The sequence below is a fragment of the Mastacembelus armatus genome, chromosome 16 (assembly GCF_900324485.2).
Source record: "Mastacembelus armatus chromosome 16, fMasArm1.2, whole genome shotgun sequence".
In the NCBI taxonomy this organism is placed as follows: Eukaryota; Metazoa; Chordata; class Actinopteri; order Synbranchiformes; family Mastacembelidae; genus Mastacembelus; species Mastacembelus armatus.
The window spans coordinates 2,728,873-2,748,421 of NC_046648.1; the positions used below are offsets into that span (position 1 = coordinate 2,728,873).

A 19,549-nucleotide genomic window follows, 5' to 3' on the forward strand; every position below is an offset into this window, starting at 1 on the left:
CGACGGCTACCCCAAAGTGCAGACACACATTTGTGAATGCACAAACAGTGATAGACACTCACTCACAGATGAAAGCAGCGCGTGGCAGTGCCAGGCCTTGCTTGAGAATGTCAATGAGTTTTCACCCCCTTAGACAACATCCACAGTTTGACTGAATCTCTGTAGGAACCAGAGCAACACAAAGCAATGTTTCATCTGTAGTCATTCAGCTGTGGCAGCACTCAGACACAGGAAACCTACCCCCACCAAATATGCTTTTATTCATCCGTCATGTCACGGGGTGCACCCACAGTCTATTATATCTATTAGATTGTGTCCGGGGGACAGCGTTTGTCTTTGAAAAGTGATGGAACCAATAAATTAAAAAAGATATAATGAAAACATATTCAAAGATGCTTATTACAAATGCTTGACCACTACAGGGCAATGGAACCATTTACAAAACAAGTTCCTTGCCAGAGAAATCAGGCATAATTCTGATGTCTCAGACATTTACGATGCTCTTCATGCCTTTTTAGACGTCCTTGAAGAAACAGCTCGAGATTATGGAAAATACACTTTTCCCGAATATGTAGATGACAATACTGATGCCGCTCTCATGTGTGTCAGTGCAGCCAGTGCGTGTCTAAAATAATGGTTTAATAAGACAAAACTGACACATTTTAGTTTTATGGAGTGCTACTTAAAGCTATTTTCATTCTGTATTAATCTGTAGATTCATTTCTCAGTAAAGTTGATGCTAAAATTTGGCAATCGTGTCTCTCAAATATTCCATACCCAATGACTGAGTTTGTTGTCAAGTAAGATAAAGACGATATTTCACTTTTGAGAAGTTAGTACCAACAAAATAATCACATTTCTAATTTCAAAACAATTATAATCCATTATCATTATCAAGCTGTCCCTAATTAAAGAAAGGAATCAAAGTTGTTTCATCTGTAAATTCTTGTAATTGTATGAATTTATCATAACTAATGTCAGCGTGCATGTGCGTCTGTAAATAACATTAATGAGTCATGATGTGCTGGCCACAAACTCAAACCGTCAGCGCAGCACAGTGGAAATTAGATATTTTTAGAGCTATGCAGACAGAAAACAGAAAGAGGCAGATCGGCTGCTGAAAGAAGCAAAGTGGCCACCAGAGAGACAGAAGGTGAGACAGAAAGTTAGAGAGCGAGACAGAGCAGAGGCAGAAGGGCAAAGCAAGTGAAATGACTTAATAGATTCTAAGTGCTGTGTCGCTGATAAGGAGCCAAGATTTAAATTCAATCAGAGGGGAAGATTTAATGGAGGGAAGTGTTTAAAAGCCGTTTCATCTCTGTCAAAACCCATGTTGCTGGAATGACCAGTGAAATGAATCGGCTCTCCTCGACTCCAATGCAAAGACCTCTCTCTCTCTCTATCGTGCACGTCTTTGCTGTTCCATCCCTCTTTTGTTCGTTAACCTCGTAACATCCTCTTCCTTTGCAGTCCCAATCTCTGTTTTGTTAAAAAAAACTTAAAACCATACTAAGACAGCCTGATAACAGAAGCTTCCTAACAACAACGTCTAATTTATAACCTGTAAAACTGTATCACTGCACTGAAAAATCTTATATGAAAGACAAATTTTTGTCCCAAGTATTTTTGCAGTCTCTCTTCTCTCTTTCTGACTGCAGCATGAAGGACTGTTTACCGCACATCGAACACAGGCATCACACAACATACTACATACAAGTGGAACCTGAAATTGTTTTTTGTTCATTTCTTTTTCAGTGCACGACTTTCGCGTCTATACAGTACATATGAATATGCAAGACGGTGCAGTGTGTGGGCGACTGGATTCAAACGAGAAGGCATGTGTACCCAGAGTTAACAGAGAAAAGACCACGCACACGCCATGTTCTTATCTTTGAGCAATCACAGATGGTGCAACTTGGTGCAATAGAGGAGCAAGACTCCCCAGGTTTTACAGTATAATGTGCAAGGCAGGGATCTTGCCATGTTCCTGGTCCAACTTACACTAATCAGGCTGTGCAGGATCCTATTTTATTTCCATTGGTCTTGGGTCTCAATATGTCTAAAACCCAGTGGATCCAAATGGACTGAAGCAGACTCAGTATCAACTCTGACTATCTGCTACAGATGTTCCCTGTGCTTTACAGTTTATTAAATTGACCTGAACCTTTGGGCAGAGTCAAACTGGGATGGACAGCATTTGGGTTCATACCCACCAAGACCTCTACAGCAAAGCAGAGATCAAACTAGTTACCATTGGAGCAGCCATTTATTGAGCCACTGAAGGTGCATGCAGTACTGCATATAGTAGTACTGCATATAGTAGTACTGTATGCAAGTCAGTGGTCTTCTTTTCATGTATCTCCAGCCACCAGCTTGTTTAAACCTAATGACAGGATATTGAACTAACCTCTGGCCCAGAAAGGGCAGTGAAGCCAAATATGAGCACTTGTCTGTGCTGAAAGAGTGAGGAGACTGAGAAAGAACCACAGTCAGACTGACACAGGATAGTTCACTACAGAGGGATCTTCTCTACAGGCCAACCTGAACTTAATCAGGTTCCTGAAGAGCCCCCCCACACAGGTCTACACTCTATTAGAGAAATCAGTTGTTTTACAACACATTGATTATCTAGTGCCAAGCCAAGCTGCTGACAGTGCAGCAGAGGTCTAGTCCTGTAATGTCTGCAGCCACAATGCGCCAGAACCACAGCACAATCTGAACATGTAGTACTGCTTTACAGTACAGCTCAGAACAGCACAGCTCAGAACAGCACAGAACAGCTAACACTTGTACAGGCTGCTCTGCAAACAGAATAAAAAATGTGACATGATCATGATCCCAAATGTTAGTCTTTTATAAACTTGTCTATTCACACCACCAGTAGTAAAGTCAAAGTAACATAAGCCGATTGATGCTTGGTCATTTTTGCACGACATTCAACAACACTAAGAATTATTATACTACTCGTTTCCTATGGTTCCTACACAAAAAGTGGGAACTTTCTTCTAAGGTACTAAGAGATAGAAAAAGGTTCCTCCAGAAGCACCTCCTATTATATACTATCAACACTTAAGGATGCCTTGTGTCCACCCAGCCCCGGAGTCACGCCCCCAACTTTGGGAACCACTGACCTAGACTCTTATACAGAATCACACGACTCAAAATAAGATAAATCAGACACATACTTGAGACCATTCATCAACTCACCCTTAAATATTTAGAGGATTATCAATCAAGGGATTTATATTAGCATTTCAATTAAAATACAAACTATAAAAATAAAATGACACCAAAAGAAATACCACCTGGTTAGAAATGAGATCTCGGACATCCAACCTATAAATCACTTAGTCAGGATAAATTCAATTTTTTCAAATTATGGATCCAATCATTTACTGGGGTGCATATGCGCCAAACACAGCAGCAGCAGCAGCAGCCGCCAAGGAGAGCATTAAGAGAGAGACATCAATTTTCTTTTATCACTGCTCTGTTCATCATTATATGTTTTACTGCTGAGGAGATGAGCGCGGTGAGGAACAAAGGCAGCTGACAGTGGTACTTCCTGAACAGATGTGATTGGCTGCTCACATCAGACCACAGCTGCAGCAAACTGAGGCATGAATAAATGTGGTGTCTGATTAAGTTATATTTCATGGATTAGATCTTTTTTTTTTTTTTTATTGCTCCTGTTTCCAGTCTGAATCCAACATGCGAATGTGAACGTGTACGATGTGATGTGAATAATAACAACAAATACAAGCTGGAGGCAATAACAGTTCTGTGTGGTGGCTGACAAACCGTCTTTGACCTAAAAAAAAGAAATGGTTGTTTTTTTTTTTACTGCATTGACTAAAAGACACAACATTAATTTAATACATGTTGTCATACATGTTATCTCTGCATGGTGCCTGTGTATCACTGCCTCACTAACAAGCTCCCAAACATCTTGCACAACACAGCTGAGGCTGTCCAATGTTCATGGGGCCAGGGCAGAGGGATTAAATGATTTTCCTTTCAGATTAGGATTATAGCACATGTATATTCCCTGTGTAAATATCAAGGTTTTTAGAAACTGGACTCTGGAGGGAGTCATATAGTGGGTTACTCTTAGGATAGTGTGAGCCCGTAGGGGATCCTCTAAGAACCCTGTATGTTTTTAGGTTATAGCGATAAGGAATAATCACTAGGGCTCATTCATTCATCAACATGCCAGCCAGACACAATGGGGAGGAGGGTCGTGCATGTATGTGTGTGCATGTGTGTGCGTGCAGCTATGTGATGGTAAGCCAAGGTTTCTAGTAAATAGGATATCGCTGCAGACCACAGGGATGAAAGAGCGAGCCTGAGAAATCCAGAAAGAAACAAACAGAGAGCACAGGTGGAGAGGCTGTTATTACTTATAACTGAAGTAACAAAGAAAGCCAAAAATGGAAACCCTAAGTACAGTGCTCTCTCAATGAGACAGACAGTGTATGAGACAGGTATGACGGAGAGAAAGCGAGAGAGAAGAAAGGACTGCTAGAGACAAAGGCAGAACGAGGAGAGGAGGGGAGGAGGGCGTAGGACTGGGGGGTTTTATTCTGGGCTGCTGTTGGCATTACCCTTATTTTCCCTCTGGACTGGTAGATAACATCAGCTGGCACTAAAAACACACAGTGCAGAACACTGTTTTGAATGATAAAAACATACTGCAGCTTAGATCGTGAACTATATTAGCTGCAATTAAGTAAAGGTTCTTTCAAGATTAGGGTTCTGTTATCAAAGTAAAAATCATCAAAAGAAGATGTAGATACGACTAATGCAAGGACACTAACAGCAGATTATGCAACTCGGAGGATAAAGACAACAGAAAAAACTAATTCGAAAACTCCTGTTAATAAATGACGAAGTGGATTTTGTTATAATTGAACAAAGCAAATATACAGCAGCTGTTTCCCCTCAATTTGGTGTATTTGTGCTAAAATAAGCCAAACAGCTGACTATGGTATTAGAGTGGGAAGGATGTGAGCGTGTTACTATGACTTTAAGAAAAGGGATGTCACTAAATAGCTTAGCAAGTTTTGAAATGTTGGAAAATAGAGAGAATGACACTGCTTTTGACCAAGTTTTACCAATTTCATTGAAACACTGATTTATATTCTATAGAACAAAACATCAATATCCAGTACGACATATTGCTGATCTGTTAAAACCCACATTCATGGCGAGCACACCCACATACGGAAAGAGGGACACGCATGACTCCACAGAACCAGCCAGGGAGGGTTTAAATATTACCTATATAATGTCTGCTATATGGGATTTGAACCCACTATCAGCACTGCACAATAGAATGACATAAACCAAAACAAAGCAGGGCGATATTTAGTAGTTTGCAGAAAGCAACAATAAAAACCCTAACGCAACATCAACTGCAAGGTCACCACAGAAACCACTGATGCGACAAAACCATGTGACAGTGATGGCTGGGAAGTCGGTGCAGCACATTTTGCTGAGAAATAGCTTCATGTGTGCCAGCAAATATCTCCCTTAAAGGCAGAGAGAGCAAACTGGCCAATATCACACACATGCTCCCAGTCAGCTCTGATCTGTGTTGGTGCTTTCAAACTCAACACTGAAATACGGGTGAAAGACTGGCCGACTTCATACTCTGTTCTGCTGTTTCAGCGAAGCTTCAGTGCTTTGACAGAAAGGATCAGACTAATTGGACCTGATAGTTTTGTGGCTGTTTACTATGACATGGTGCACAAATGTCATTATCTTCTAATCAATGCTGACTGTTGCTGTGACCTACAAACCCAATTCAATTACACCCAACGAGAGCACACCGACACGTACCAACCAGGCCGCGTTCCATTATAACAACACTTCCCACAGTAGGACCCAGCAGGGCTCCATGGACAGGACTAGTAAAACCAGTTCAGCATGTTGTAGCAAAAATGGACCAAACAAAAGTGAGAAACAGGACATTCATTTTTATCCCCAAAGGGCTCCACACCACCACATTTGAAAATTAAAATCAGATACATTGGAAATCAATAGGGCGAGATTATAAACAACCAAACCTTTCAAGCCGCTGACCTGAGGTAGGGTCAATTAGATTACCAAGACTTTCAGCGTGACAATGACCCTCACCTCTGAGATGATTAAGATGAATCACTGTGGGCAGGACTGGAATGGAGACAGACTGTGTGGCTGGTGAATATCTCAAGCGTTTTATTTGCAGGGCATAGTGAGATGGAAACATGCTATAACAAAATCCCTACTCAGCTTGGGGGGGGGGGGGTTGTAATACAACACAGAGAGTGACAGATACTGAGCCAATAAAATGTGACAGCGAATGAACAGACTACAGGTTTAATGAGACCGTTCATCCTTTCCACCTACTCTGACAATGGCTACACACGGGAAACAGGAGAGAAGAGAAATCCTCTCGTGGATTCACACAGCTGTAAGCTCTACGGGCATTTTAACATGTTTGAAAGAAATTAAACTGCAATCTGTTGTAAACAGGCGTAAAATCTGATTTTAAAACATGCAGTTTTTTTCTTAAGGGTTTTAAATATATTGTCATGGGAATAAATATGTTATGTAAAATTTATACGTTCTTAGTTTTCTGTGTACAAGGTTTAGTACTTATTTATTATAGAAGCTGACCTGTATGTTTCACTCCAACTAGTTTTACTTTCTTCTGTTTGCTCTAAACTCTGAAGAGTTGCACCTTTGGTGTTTTCATTATATATGTAAAGTTATTTTAAACATACTGTATATAAAATATTTTTATGTAGGAGATAAAGTTGCACTTTTGAGCAAAACTACCATGTTGCTCAATGTGACGAAGTTATGCTTAGTTATTTCTATGTAATAATTTTAAAAAGAATTCGGGGTAGCCATTTTTTTGAGAATTCTATTAGTGCACGTTGTCTTTTCTTTTTGTTTTGGACTCTGGGAGACAGAGCTGAAGAAGAAACCCACTGAAAGCTTTGTTTCTCTACAACTGCAAGGATGTTATGTGTTGCCATGTCTTGCAATAAATTATGGAAAAACAGCTGTGGGAAGTGTGGTTCATGTCCACTATATGACACCGACAAACACACACACGCACACAAAACCAATCCCATGCAGAATTCCTCCTAATTGACCAGCTGAGTCTGTTCTAGCACTTCCTGGAAACTAAACCGCTCAGAAAGAAGCTGAAACAAAACTGTCCGAGTCTGGTGTGGATGTGTGCGAGTGTGCTAAAATTAGACTCCATGACTAACCTAAACTAGCATCTGCATTTAGCCTACTCTGAAAGACGAGTGGTCGGACTGGTCACAGTATGACACAGCACGTCAGCTTCAAGCTAAGTGTAGTGGCTGTGATGCTGGTTTTAGGTTCTTTCATCCTATTTAAATGCATTGGGACATAAAGGGCCAAACTACACTGTTGTATGGACTGTTCTGTCTCCTGTTTTGATTGAAAAATGAAATTGAAAGAAAAAATTCTTTCATTTATTCATTTTTCTCTTTAACCCTTTTCAGTATCACATGATGTATTATCACCTAAAATGTTTTCTTAAATATATTTGGACACGTCTAATCTAGTTTATTACACCAAACACAAGTCACTAGAGGCTATAGTGAACAATACAGTGACTGCAGGATATTCAGTAGGGAAACTGTGACCTCTGACACATGTCGTTCTGCCTGGTCTGCACTGAACTTCATTTTAATTATGTAAATCACCACAGCATTACGATAGAAACACAGGAGGCACCTTCAAGCAGAGTTACCATTCAACAGACAACACTTATGTGTCATGGTTAAAGGACAACGGACAATATGTTTGTGTTAATATCCACGTGACTACAGGTTTCAAACACACACTGTACACAGGCAGGGAAAAAACCCATCAGGTCACTTTGCTTTGACCACAAACACTGAATAACTGGTAGAACAAAACAGTGTCTGTGAATCATGAAGCATGAAGTTGCCTGATATTTAAAAGATGACTCTATTCAAACTGCTATAATTTAACATAATAGAACAAGTATAGATTACAGCAAACAACCAATCCAAGGTAAAAATATCTAAAGCATAAACGTAGGTGTGTATTTACAACCATTTAAAAACCTTCCTGAAAGTTGACGCACTAAAGTATAAAACAGCAAAGACAGGATACAATGGACTATTTTAAAAGAGAATATAAAATGTGAAGGACGTTTGCTCGAAGCATTTAGAGCAAGACATTTTAGGATCACGTACAAGATAATGGAGGACTTCAGGTCCCATGAGGTAACTAAGCAGGTGATCATCTGTGAAAAATAAAATTGAGTCGCTTCCATTTTCCCCACTGTCCCTCATGACAGACCTTGAGGTTAAAAAGAAGCAGTGAAGGATGGCAGGACAAACGATTTAGACTTAAAGGCTTTGAGCCCTACAATAATAAGCATTTTAAAAAACGACTTAAACATTTCCCAAAATGGTTCTGATTATGTTTAGTGTCACTGAGGCCACCAGTCACAGTAAAACAGTAAAAGATTTAGATATATTAATATCTAAATTTTTGCTAGTTTCTCTGTAGACTCCTGTCAGTGTGTTTGATGTGACAATAAAATTAGCAAACAGGACTAATTCCCTGAGGCTTGAAAATTAAAGTTTTTTTAATTACGAAATAGAAACACAGAGCTACGTAGAACTGTGACGCTCGTTTTAGGAACCGTGACTCATTCTGGTTTGAGAAACAATGAATCCCCACGATTCTGTAAACATGTTCCCGAGTATCTTGTGAGTGTAGCTGCTGCGTCATGACATCGTAAAATAAGACCAGGATCTGTGTTACTCCACATTTAATTGTGCTGATGTGTAGCAGCTTTGTTTCCACAGTGTGCCATCTGTGCTGTGTAATGCCACTCCCACATACAGAGCAAACAATGAGATGCAATAAAGCAGGTAACTCTTGCTGCCAGTCTTTGGTGAGGGCAAGTACACCTTCATACTTGGCCCTTTATCAGATTCTCTGCAAAAAACAAACTGGTTCAATCTTTTAGGCCATAAGAAGTTAGTCCTTTTAATCAGTTTACCCTCCGAGTTAAAAATGCTCGTCTGGACGATGATGATCATTGTCTTTACATCGAATAAAAAACACTGGTGTGAAATTACAAATTGTGGCTATGTCCATTCTGTTGCTTTAATTTTTCTATCTAAAGGGGCTAACATAGTGTATTGAATTAGGGGTCTGAAAACTTCTGCAAAGACAGATTTCAGACTAAAAACATGCTTCCAAAGTGATTATGGGTTAAGTGTAGATTGATGGGCAAAAAAAAGTATCCTTTTAAAATTAAAATGATAATAATATGACTCAGTACTTCCAGTTTCACACTTTGTTGCTGATAATATATCCAGTTATACAGTATGCCTCACTGCCCACCTCCCCTCTCCTCCTCCCCTGGGTGCGCTTGATGCACTCATGTTATTATCACTACCTCCTTCATCCCACCATCTTCAAAGGTGGGAGATGACTACGTGTTAAGCTTTAGTGTACTTAAGAGCAGCCTCGGGCTCTGTGGTGTGCCGCTCCCAGCCCGAGCAAGCTTGGCGGGAAAAGCCTTGTGTGTGCACCACAGACAAGCAAACTGACAGAGGATATAACCGCAATCAACACTTCATCATCTTTGTCTCATTATCTTTGTCTCAGCTGTAGAAAGACGTCCTTCATTATTTCAGGTGAACCAAGGTCTGCAATGTGTGCAGTTGTAGCATGATGCTAAATAAATGAATAATTAAACAAGCATCAAAACTGAGCAGGTGTGTTTGAGATTTGATGTTATGTTTAGAAATACCATAGCACATTTAGCAGTCACTTACAAAAGCCTACGTGTGTCTGTCTGGTTATGTATCTGACTGAACTGATGATTATTCAGCATCCAACATGCAGGAGGACGATTGTGTTTAAAACAGACATCCTGTCTGAGGCTTAGTGGTTCCATGTCACACCCACAGGTAGACTGGCAGCATAATTAACCAGTTATGTTCCTATTAGTCACGCAGACACCCCAAAGGCGATTACTGTCTGACAGCAGTAGCTGCAGATGATGCTTTAGCAGCTTTAAGCTGCATCTTCATTTTTTAATAAAGTTTTGACAGCGGAGCTTCCTTCTTGTCTTTTTCTCATCTCAAACACACACACACACACTTATACAATTTCCTTTCCTGCACAGTAAAAATGATCATTTCATTTTCATTTCCGCTGTCATTTTAAGGATCTTTTTGTTTTTCTGCCATTGCTTATTCTGTTTTCATTGGAAATCTGTTGTCCAATCCACTTTTCCTCATTCTAAGGTCACATGGTTTTTGTATATGATGTTAATTCTTGTTTCTTAGGATGATAAATTCAGCTAAAATAAACTAAGGTTTAACTAAGTTTTCCTTTCAGATTTAGATCCCAGAATGACCATATAACATCTTTCTACATCACTTACCCATTTCTTCACAAACACTGAGCTCTGATCTCGAAACTTTCTGTAAATCACATCTAACATTTGATACTATGAAAACTCCACGACATGTTTGTTTTCTCTCTGAGCCACTTCCTCTATAATCGCTCATTCCAGCTCAGTTTTGTTCTGCAGAACACCAAACAGTGGTTTATTTGTTCAGTCAGTCACGTAGGGCGTTGATGCAAACTCACCGAGTCGTTCTCATACTCTGCTTCTAGATGAAATACCAGTCCACTGGAATTCCTCACTTCCCAGCACTGACTCCCACTTCTTTACACTGGTTTGTGCGCATGTGTTTGTGTGTGCACTACTATCTGCGTCCAGCTCCCACACACTGACATTGTTGTCATAGCCATGTCAGAGACCAAGCACTTGACTGTACTAGGTTAATGATACAGTAGTTTTCAGATTCGCACACAAAAAGACATCGTTGGCAAACAATGTATATTAACAAATGTCTGGATATTAAAGTTAAAAGATAATATAAGTCATCATATGTAGAGGGCCTGGCTGAAATGTCATCTTCGTCCTAACTTCTTTGTCTTTTGCACACAGAGCTCTACAACTTAGAGCTTCCTGTTCCAACAAGAGCCGCACAACTAAAAGGCTTCTGCCATTTCCACCCACACACATTAAACATTCACACTGAATGAAAACGTTATGGACCGCACTCAGACACTGCTCTCTCTTAACTACCTCCAAGATCTTTGCTGTTGCCCAGGAAGAGCTAATATGCATTTTAAATAATCAACCAGGTATTAATTATTTAGCTTTTCCTGCTCCTTAGCCAAAAAGTTAATGGCCTGAGCTGCTTTTTCTGCCAACTGACACACTGGTGACGGGTGCAAATGCACAGTCAGGTGTGAATTGATGAATTGATTTCCTGAGTTTAACTTTACCTGCTGCTACTGCTTTTATTGTTACAGCAAGTTGTGAAGTTAAAAACATGGGAGAGATTTGATGGTTTAAGTGGAAAATGCACATTTCAAAACCAAAAAAAAAAAAAAAAAGGGGGTCAGAAATAATGAGAAATCTTTTACTCCACTTAATGAAAAAGTAGCTTGAAAAGCCGTAGGAGTTGACTCACCAAGACTCTGTTCTCTGTCTTGTCTCCTTTGATCTCCAGCTTGACTCTCTTTCTCAGCGACAGCTTCACCTTCCTCCCCACTGCGTCCCTCACACTCTCTACACGGAGATAAGAAGAAAGGAGGGAAAATGAGGAGGGAGTCGGTCTCAAATGTGGAACATTTGGCATATCTGTGCAATAAAGTACAATGTATTTTGACAGTGGTTTAAATAAAAAGTAAACAGAAATCATAATCATAGAGAAGAAAAGTGAAAATGCTTGGACGTGCTTCATCCTGCATTAGGAAAAATCTCTACTTTTTAGGCTCTTTCTCACAATGTCTTGATCTAAAAGCTCAAGTTGAGTCAGAATTACAACATCTTAACTTCCTCAGCGGAGCACAAATCAACACACTCCTGCCACAAGGAGAATAATTCCCCATTTCTGCTGATAACACACATATATTTAATGAAACTTTAATCACATCCAATTTTAGTACACCACAGGAGAAACCATCTCTCTTTTGGATTTCATTTGTGCATCAAACTCCTCCAAGAGCTAATTTTCTCTTATCTTTCCTTATCTGTGGGAAAATGGGAAGTCTGACAATAAAACTAACAAAGTGGAAAAATCTGTATGTGTCCTTGCATTGATACTTGTCTACATTGATACTTGTCTACAGTGCTGACAGTATTAGGTCGAAACTAAATTAGTCACCAACAATCACTGATTAATCATTGAAGTTGCTGATGTTCAACATTTGCTGGTTGCACCCTGTTAAAGATCAAACCAAGACTATGAACAAGGTAAACATTACACCTGCTTAACATCTTAGCATGACTCTTTATATATAACTCAAAACACCACGGTGCAGAACCACAGCGCTGCAAGAAAAGCTGCAGACTTTGTCTTGTTCAGTATTTTCTTACAATTTATTTAGTGAGCACTTTTTAATCAAGAAACTATAAATATAAATACACACAAAGATTTACACCGAGTGTGTGTTCTGCTGTTCACACACAGTAAACGTGAACTGGTTTAGAGGGGAGAACTGGGTCACAGCCCCCTCTCCACGCTCCTCATTCACCCACACAGCAGCTGATATAGTCTGTGTGCACATGTGTCTGAGACAGAGAGCGATTCTATGTGTGTACATCTGTGCTGGCATGCATGTATCCTCGCCTACAGGCTTCCTCAAACCATCATCAGATCAAAGTGAAACTAATAATTAGGCAAAATGCTGCTGCCAGCAAAGAGCTTGCTGAGTCTTCTCCACTAGAAATTGGCACAATTTTCTACTGCAGCATTTCTGAACCCACACTTGAGAATATCCAGTTAGTCACGGAGCTCTCTCCAGAGGGTCTCCACGCAAAATTGAGACCTAGTATATTTTAATGAGCTGGGCAGGGTTTGGTCCTGTGATTTGTGTTCAGCATCATCAGTGAATATCTCTCCATGTTCATGCAAAGAAATCAAGGGTCAGTTTTAAAACTTTCATAGAAAAACATTTTCTGCCCCCCTTCCCCTCAAAGGTCTTAACACATCTCTCTCACATGGACATAAAATAAGTCCACGTACTCTACATACACAGTCCCAGGTGACACACATCCTTAACACAATGCACTGCAAGATGATGCCCCTGTTTTGACACAGCATGACACCCGCAACTGCTCAAAGAAGCCACTTGGCCTGATGTAGTGAAGTCTGAGGGGGAGTCTTTGCTTTGCCACCTAAAAGAAATGTTTCCCAGACATCATATGAAACATTTTTCGTCTATTTCGTCTTCTTTGTCTTCTCCCTTTATACAGTTCTCCAGTACATTTCAGTCGAATGTATTTTTAGCACAGTTTCTGAATGTGTGCACCCTGGGGCTCTTACTTCTCACAAGAGCTTATGTGAAGGTTTTAGTTTTTTTTTTTTCCTGAGCTGATCCTGTGCAGCTCATTTCATCAAAGACAGAAACAAGACATGTCAAAATTAACTGTCTACAGTACCAGGAGAAGCATTAACGCAACATTAGCTGTGAAAGTCAGAGCTGGTCTGTGACTGTTCCAGCTGCAGGAACATGCTAAAATTGCTCATATGTTGCATGATGGTGAATCACCGGCACAAGTGAATGTTCCAAACAACGGCTGTTTATATACTGATCCAGACAACATCACATGACAATAGGACCAGGAACATGCCAAAGCTAATTCCTTACGCTAAGTGCAGCGTTGCGCTGATCACTCAGCTGGAGTAGAGAAATGCTAAGAGAGTGGACGAGGGCAGAGGACTTGCTCACTTTACACCCGAAAATATGCTGAACCATAAGATATCTCTACTTGTGCTCCAGGAAAAAACACCCCGACCTGTCCAGAACCAGAAAAACACAATGTGTCCTATTTAAACACAGTGTCAGCAGGTACATTTACTGTATTGATCTCCCTGAGCCTCGAAGCTAAAAAAAAAAAAAAAAAAAAAAAAAAAAAAAGATGTGCACATGCAAAACACTCACATGAAAAACAGGCGGCTTTTACCACTATAATCTCTGAAATCACACTCAAACACCAGTGGGTCAGTCATTGTCAATTCTTGTCCAGATCCCAAAATGAGAAAAATGTTTGTCTGAATTTTAGGGAAATGTGTTGAAAATGACCCCCCCAACATATCCAGCATATGTTTGGGTGTAAACATTGTGTTAGCTTCAATGAAGAGCTGGAAACATACAGATATAGTGGAAAAACATGGCCTTAATTTAGGTGACAGACGATACCTTCAGTACATTTTACCAGGGGCTAAGATTCTGATACTTCTGTACCTCGTTTGTCTCTAACTGTGGTAAAAGCCTCAACAACAGGCCTGAAACATACAAAGCAACATACATGAGGGTCCAAGGATATAAACAATAGAGTAAATTACACAACTGTAGAGGAAATTTCCTGCAACTCCATGAGTAAACACATGCATGACCAGTGAGCAACAATCCCATCTACAGTATATATGTCAACATGTCGTGTCTCTTATAAGAATCGGAGCCTGAAGGACACACAGGCCTGTGTGAGGTAGATGAAGAAAGAGATGGAGCTTGTGTTTGTCAAACATCACACTGAAGTGTGAGCTATGTTGCCAAACAAAGAGTCTAAGCTTCAGCCAAACAGCCTGCAGGACTGCGAGGTCCCTCCACAAACAGGTCCAGAGAGACGTGACGGCCTTTAAAGCCATAGGGGACTTGTTAAAGTGGGTCAGAGTTACTGTGGGGAGACACAACCCTGGAAGTTATGTGCACAGCCATGACAGGCTGAACACTCACATCTAAACTATTTAGCTTTCCTTCCTCTCACAGGCTGCTGCAGTGTCCACAGCAATCACTGCACCTTGATTACCAACAGCTGAGGCGTTTACAGTCACTCGAGGGTGGCAGGAAAAGTCATACACAGCTGGGCGTTAAATGTGCGTTTTAAAGAAAGTGATGATTTAAATTAAAGTGTGTGCACAGGGATAATGGCTGGAATATCAGTAAGACAATAACACTAGTACAGATCCGCTCTGGGTAGATTAAGGTCCATGAAAACTTAGAGGAGCACATGCACACTGCGGGTTCCTGTGAGGAATATGAGGCAGGGTCAGTGATTGTTCCAGTTTGGATATATGGTCTTTTCTTACCCAGAAGCTCTTTGGGGACCTCTGACATTTCCTCGCTCATTTTGCTGAAGATAACGCCCAAAACAACGCGAGCGGTCCAGTCAACACATCGAAAAAGCTCAAACACCGAGGAAACGAGCGAGAGAGACAAGTGTCAGGTGGTGACGCTGCCGCCGCCGGTGCTTTTCTCCTGGTTACATGCTCCTCTCCTCCTGCTCCCGTCGCGGCGTCCGCACAATGGATCCACGTTTATCTGCGCGCATCTCTATTCGCTCAAAACAACGCGAGGCACAGAAAACCCTGATATGGTGATCCTACATAAACCATGTTGGCACCCAGCAGCCTCCGCGCGTCGGCCGTGGCCCCGCCGTAAAGCTGTCGGTAATACAGTGCCAACCAATGGTGGGAAACGGGGCCCCTCCCCGCTCGGTGATGCGACAGCCAGGGAGCAGATCCGAAGCTGCGGCGGCGTGGCAGGAGGGGGCGGTGGTGTCAACACGATATTAATGGGAAGGTTACACCTAGCGGTTCTTAAACTGGGCACCAGGGACCTCTAGCGGCCCTTACAGAGGTCCAACGGTGTCCTAAGCAGTCCTGTGCGTAAAGCACATCATGAAGAGACATTATGTAATAATAATAATAACAACAACAATAATAATAATGAGTACATCTTTATATAAGTATATATTTGGTCTAGTATAAACATCATTACAGAGGGACGACAGCGTCACCTTGTGGTCAGTTTTTGAGATTACAGGCAGACTCTGGTTTTTCATTGCTCCACATTTGAAAGTTCACAGAACTGTCCATCTTCATAAAAAGGCTTATTTCAGTCATCACTTCAAACATAGTTTCGAACTATCATGTAAAAATGTGAGTAATGTCACAGTTTGATGTACAAGATATTTGACTTGTTCACATCTAATTGTGAAGCTCATCCCCAGTTTGGCCTCTGTTTTCTCCTTTAAAACTCAAATTAAAATTAAAATCCAAACTTAGTCCAAGATGCACAAACAATATTGAAGACAATACAGAGTGTCAGTTTTTTTAGCAGTAGCTAATAAAAAAAAATCTGTTGGTAAACAGAAACAGTGCACATGTTCTCAGTAATCAGCCAAATGAAAAATATGTCAAAGTACTTTTTTCCAAATGGGCAAAAATGCCCAAATGTTGCTGTTGTGTCATATGGAAATCCAGAACAACAGGGATGTTGTGTTGGTTTATCATGGGCCCGCTGCACAATATTCACTGTTTCTGACACTGCTGCAAAATCCGCTTGTGTGTCCTCTCTAGTCTTTTTGCCATGGAGCTGAGCTGTGCATTCTTCAGCCTCTCTGGCATTCTTCTCAGCTGCTCCACTGGAATCTGGGCCAGACTAACTTGGAGATGTCTCAGGATAAGATCCCTCTTTCTGGGGACTGGCTTATGAAGGTTCCTGTTGGATCGAGATGAGATGGAGTTGGGTTTATCTGTGCTGCAGGGAGTAGTTAAAGAGAGGCAAGAAGAAATGGAAAGTGGGAATCAAAGTGTAGGCTCACCTGTTCACAAATTTCCTCAACTTTGACACCTGGACCCTGTTCATTTTAAAAAGTCCTGCGAGCAAAGTCCTGATCGTCTCATCTGAGGAACAAAGTTGTACCACACGAGGTTAAACTGTTCTTTTTTTTCGTATGTGCTTGAGTTCCTGTGCGTTATAACTGACAGAGCAGCGAAAAAAGATACATACCTGAATTTGCAAGGTCCTCGCAGGAGGCACACATTCTGTCCTGGTAAAGTGAGCCAGGGAGCAGGACGATCTGGTCGCTTGCGCATTGTCGGTGTTTTACGCACGGTTCCAGCGCAGAAGATGAGTTGGAGAAGTAGCCCCTAGGGCACTTTGCACAAACCGTGTCCCTTTGCGACGTGCCTGAGATAAGACAATGTATTTGGGTCACCACAGTGTTTAAAGCTGCCGCTGCAGGGAGCCCAGGTGTTTTCTACTTTAATACTAAAAGCAGATTTTTCAGGCTGGTATTACCGGGAAATGTTAAATGTTTGATATACTCTTTACCATGTTATTGTATTTCTTTGGTTCTAACAGGCTTATTTGGAAATAATGACACAACAATGTTTTATTCATTGATCTGCCAAGCATGTTCATGTACTTCGGAAATGTGGACTTGAGCAATATTTATCATACAAAATCAAAATATAGACCATGTTTTTAAACGAGGAGAAACAGCTACAATACACACTTCATATAACTTTCTTCGGACGGGGTACCTTTGCTTTGAACACCGTATCCGGGCCCGCACTCGGAGTGTTCGATGCAGAACTCATCGCTCCAGTAAAAACCCTCTTTACACCGACAGACCCTGTTGCTGACCGGTGAGCACTCTGTCGCCACCTCCTGGTTCTCGGTGCACAAGGTGTTGCAGTACAGACACCTGGGCAGGTAATTCCACAGCTCGGTGAAGTGTTCACGTTTGCAGGGTGAGCACATGGTGGGCGTGGTGGCGGTGCAGTGCGCGGTCATGTGCGTGCCTGGCGGACACTGGGCGCAGATGAGGACCTCCCCGGTGCGGTGGTTGAGGTGCACATAGGTGGGATCGCATTCCACCTCCCAGGCGTCGCAGAGGAGCAGGACCAGCAACGGCAAGACGGGCTGAGGACGTAAGTTTACTGTTACTACAATAATTACTACTAGTACTACTAATAATATTACCAAGTATGATATTCTACATAACTTCTACGTATATAGCTTTATTTAACCAGTCAGCTTTTTCTCTTGAGCAATTTCACAGCAATAAGGAATAATAATAATAAAATAAACAACATTATTACTTCATTGTTTGATTAATTCGTTTGTTTTTTTTAATCAAACAGCATCTACAGCATCACCAATCATTGTCTCTGCTGGATTTTGTCATCTTAAACAGGATAATGTTGTTCACTCACCAGCCTGATGGTTTGCATGTCCTCACTGATGTTGAAGAGGACTTGCCAGTGTGAGTGTGTTCATTTTATAGAATTCAGAAAGGAACTGCTCATTGTGTGGGTGGAATAGTGCCTTAGGCCCATTTCCAAAAAGGTCAAACAACTTCCGACTTCTTGTGTACACAAGCAAAACTTTGGCCATGGCAGCAAAATGAAGTACCTCAAAGCTTTTAGGAAGTACTAGGAGGAGGACTACCTGTAACTAAGCGGTACAGTAAGATATCAAGCAGATCTATTGAATATTCAGTGACACTGAATCACTGGTTGTCGTCTCCTTTCTGTGGAAGAAACTGATATTTCCACTCCACACAAACAGTTTCTGATTTACTGGAATTTTATTTGGTGATTTCTTCAGATTTGAAACTGGAGTGTCCTGGGGGTGGGGGTATAGCTGCATCACATGCCATCCTCTTGCTTTCTGTCCTGATCAGATATTTACTTATATTTCCTGACATATTTAGTCCTGCCTTCACAAAGGATTTTTAAAAACTATGAGACCAAATGAATGAATGAATGAATGAAGCACACACAACTTAAAAAATGTAAAATTCATGTACAGTAATTTAGCTGCATGAAATTTATATTAATCCATATTTGTTCTAGCTGTAGCTGACATGCTGATGTCTAAGAGGTTTCTACTTAGTTTAGGTAAAAACCTTTTTTTCTGCACAACACTGACAAAACAACAACTTGACAAAGCTTTAAAATTTCCATTGACCCTCTCATTCCTGTTATTTTATGGGTATGTGACATCATACGTGATATTTGACAAAAGCCGAAAATATGGTTTTTGAAGAGTTTCCCCTTTGTGGTTGTTGAAATGAGCTAAAATTCTTCAGTAAGTTACATTTGAAAAGTGTCAGTGAGTCACAGTGACTGAATTGTGTGTACAATATGACATCGTGCTGATTAGGTAAAATGAAACGAATGTCTGAATCCTGAGTTATAAGAGTGTTATCACTGATTTCCTCTGGTTTTCTTAGAACACGAGAACATAATAAAACTATATCAGGGTTTCTTGATGATTCACGGGGGCGAAACTTTGGTATTTCACAATTTCCTACATAAACCCATTTCACAAAAAAACAAGACAAACTTCTCAAATGTATTAGTGTCAAACTGTTCAAGACCTTCACCTGAATAAATTACAATTTACAAGTTACTGAGTATATTTGAGCTCAAAGTCCAATTTCTCTGGCAGTTTCTAGTCAACATAAACACTTGATGAAAGTCAGATTTCTACATTGACAGGCCCAGTCATGACCCAATCGTTGTCTGTGTCTGCTCACGTGTGAGTCCTATTAACTATTAGCTTAACCTACAGTAAATCAAAAGGCAAAAGCAGGGAAATATAACCTTTTTCTGAGGTTTCAGGATGGGCAGCATGAAAGATCAAAGTAAAT

At 40.8% G+C, this 19,549-nt stretch overlaps 2 protein-coding genes across 2 annotated transcripts in view; both read right to left on the reverse strand.

Moving 5' to 3' along the window:
* The window catches only part of LOC113122161 (F-actin-uncapping protein LRRC16A-like), a 53,537-nt gene extending 37,852 nt beyond the window's left edge, over positions 1 to 15,685 (reverse strand). The window contains exons 1-2 of the mRNA XM_026293246.1: positions 15,192 to 15,685; positions 11,568 to 11,665 (exon numbers count right to left, since the gene is read on the reverse strand). Coding sequence (XP_026149031.1) covers positions 11,568 to 11,665; positions 15,192 to 15,231 — 138 coding nt within the window. The 5' untranslated portion in view covers positions 15,232 to 15,685. The remainder of the gene's footprint in view (positions 1 to 11,567; positions 11,666 to 15,191) is intronic.
* A 290-nt stretch (positions 15,686 to 15,975) lies between these two features.
* LOC113122214 (tumor necrosis factor receptor superfamily member 6B-like) lies at positions 15,976 to 18,224 on the reverse strand. The gene is made up of 5 exons (XM_026293364.2): positions 18,108 to 18,224; positions 17,433 to 17,814; positions 16,897 to 17,076; positions 16,709 to 16,790; positions 15,976 to 16,605 (listed from the first exon to the last, which is right to left on the reverse strand). Exons 1-5 carry the CDS (start codon positions 18,123 to 18,125, stop codon positions 16,416 to 16,418), a joined length of 852 nt encoding a protein of 283 aa, XP_026149149.1. The 5' UTR covers positions 18,126 to 18,224; the 3' UTR covers positions 15,976 to 16,415.
* Between the last annotated feature and the right edge of the window lie 1,325 nt (positions 18,225 to 19,549).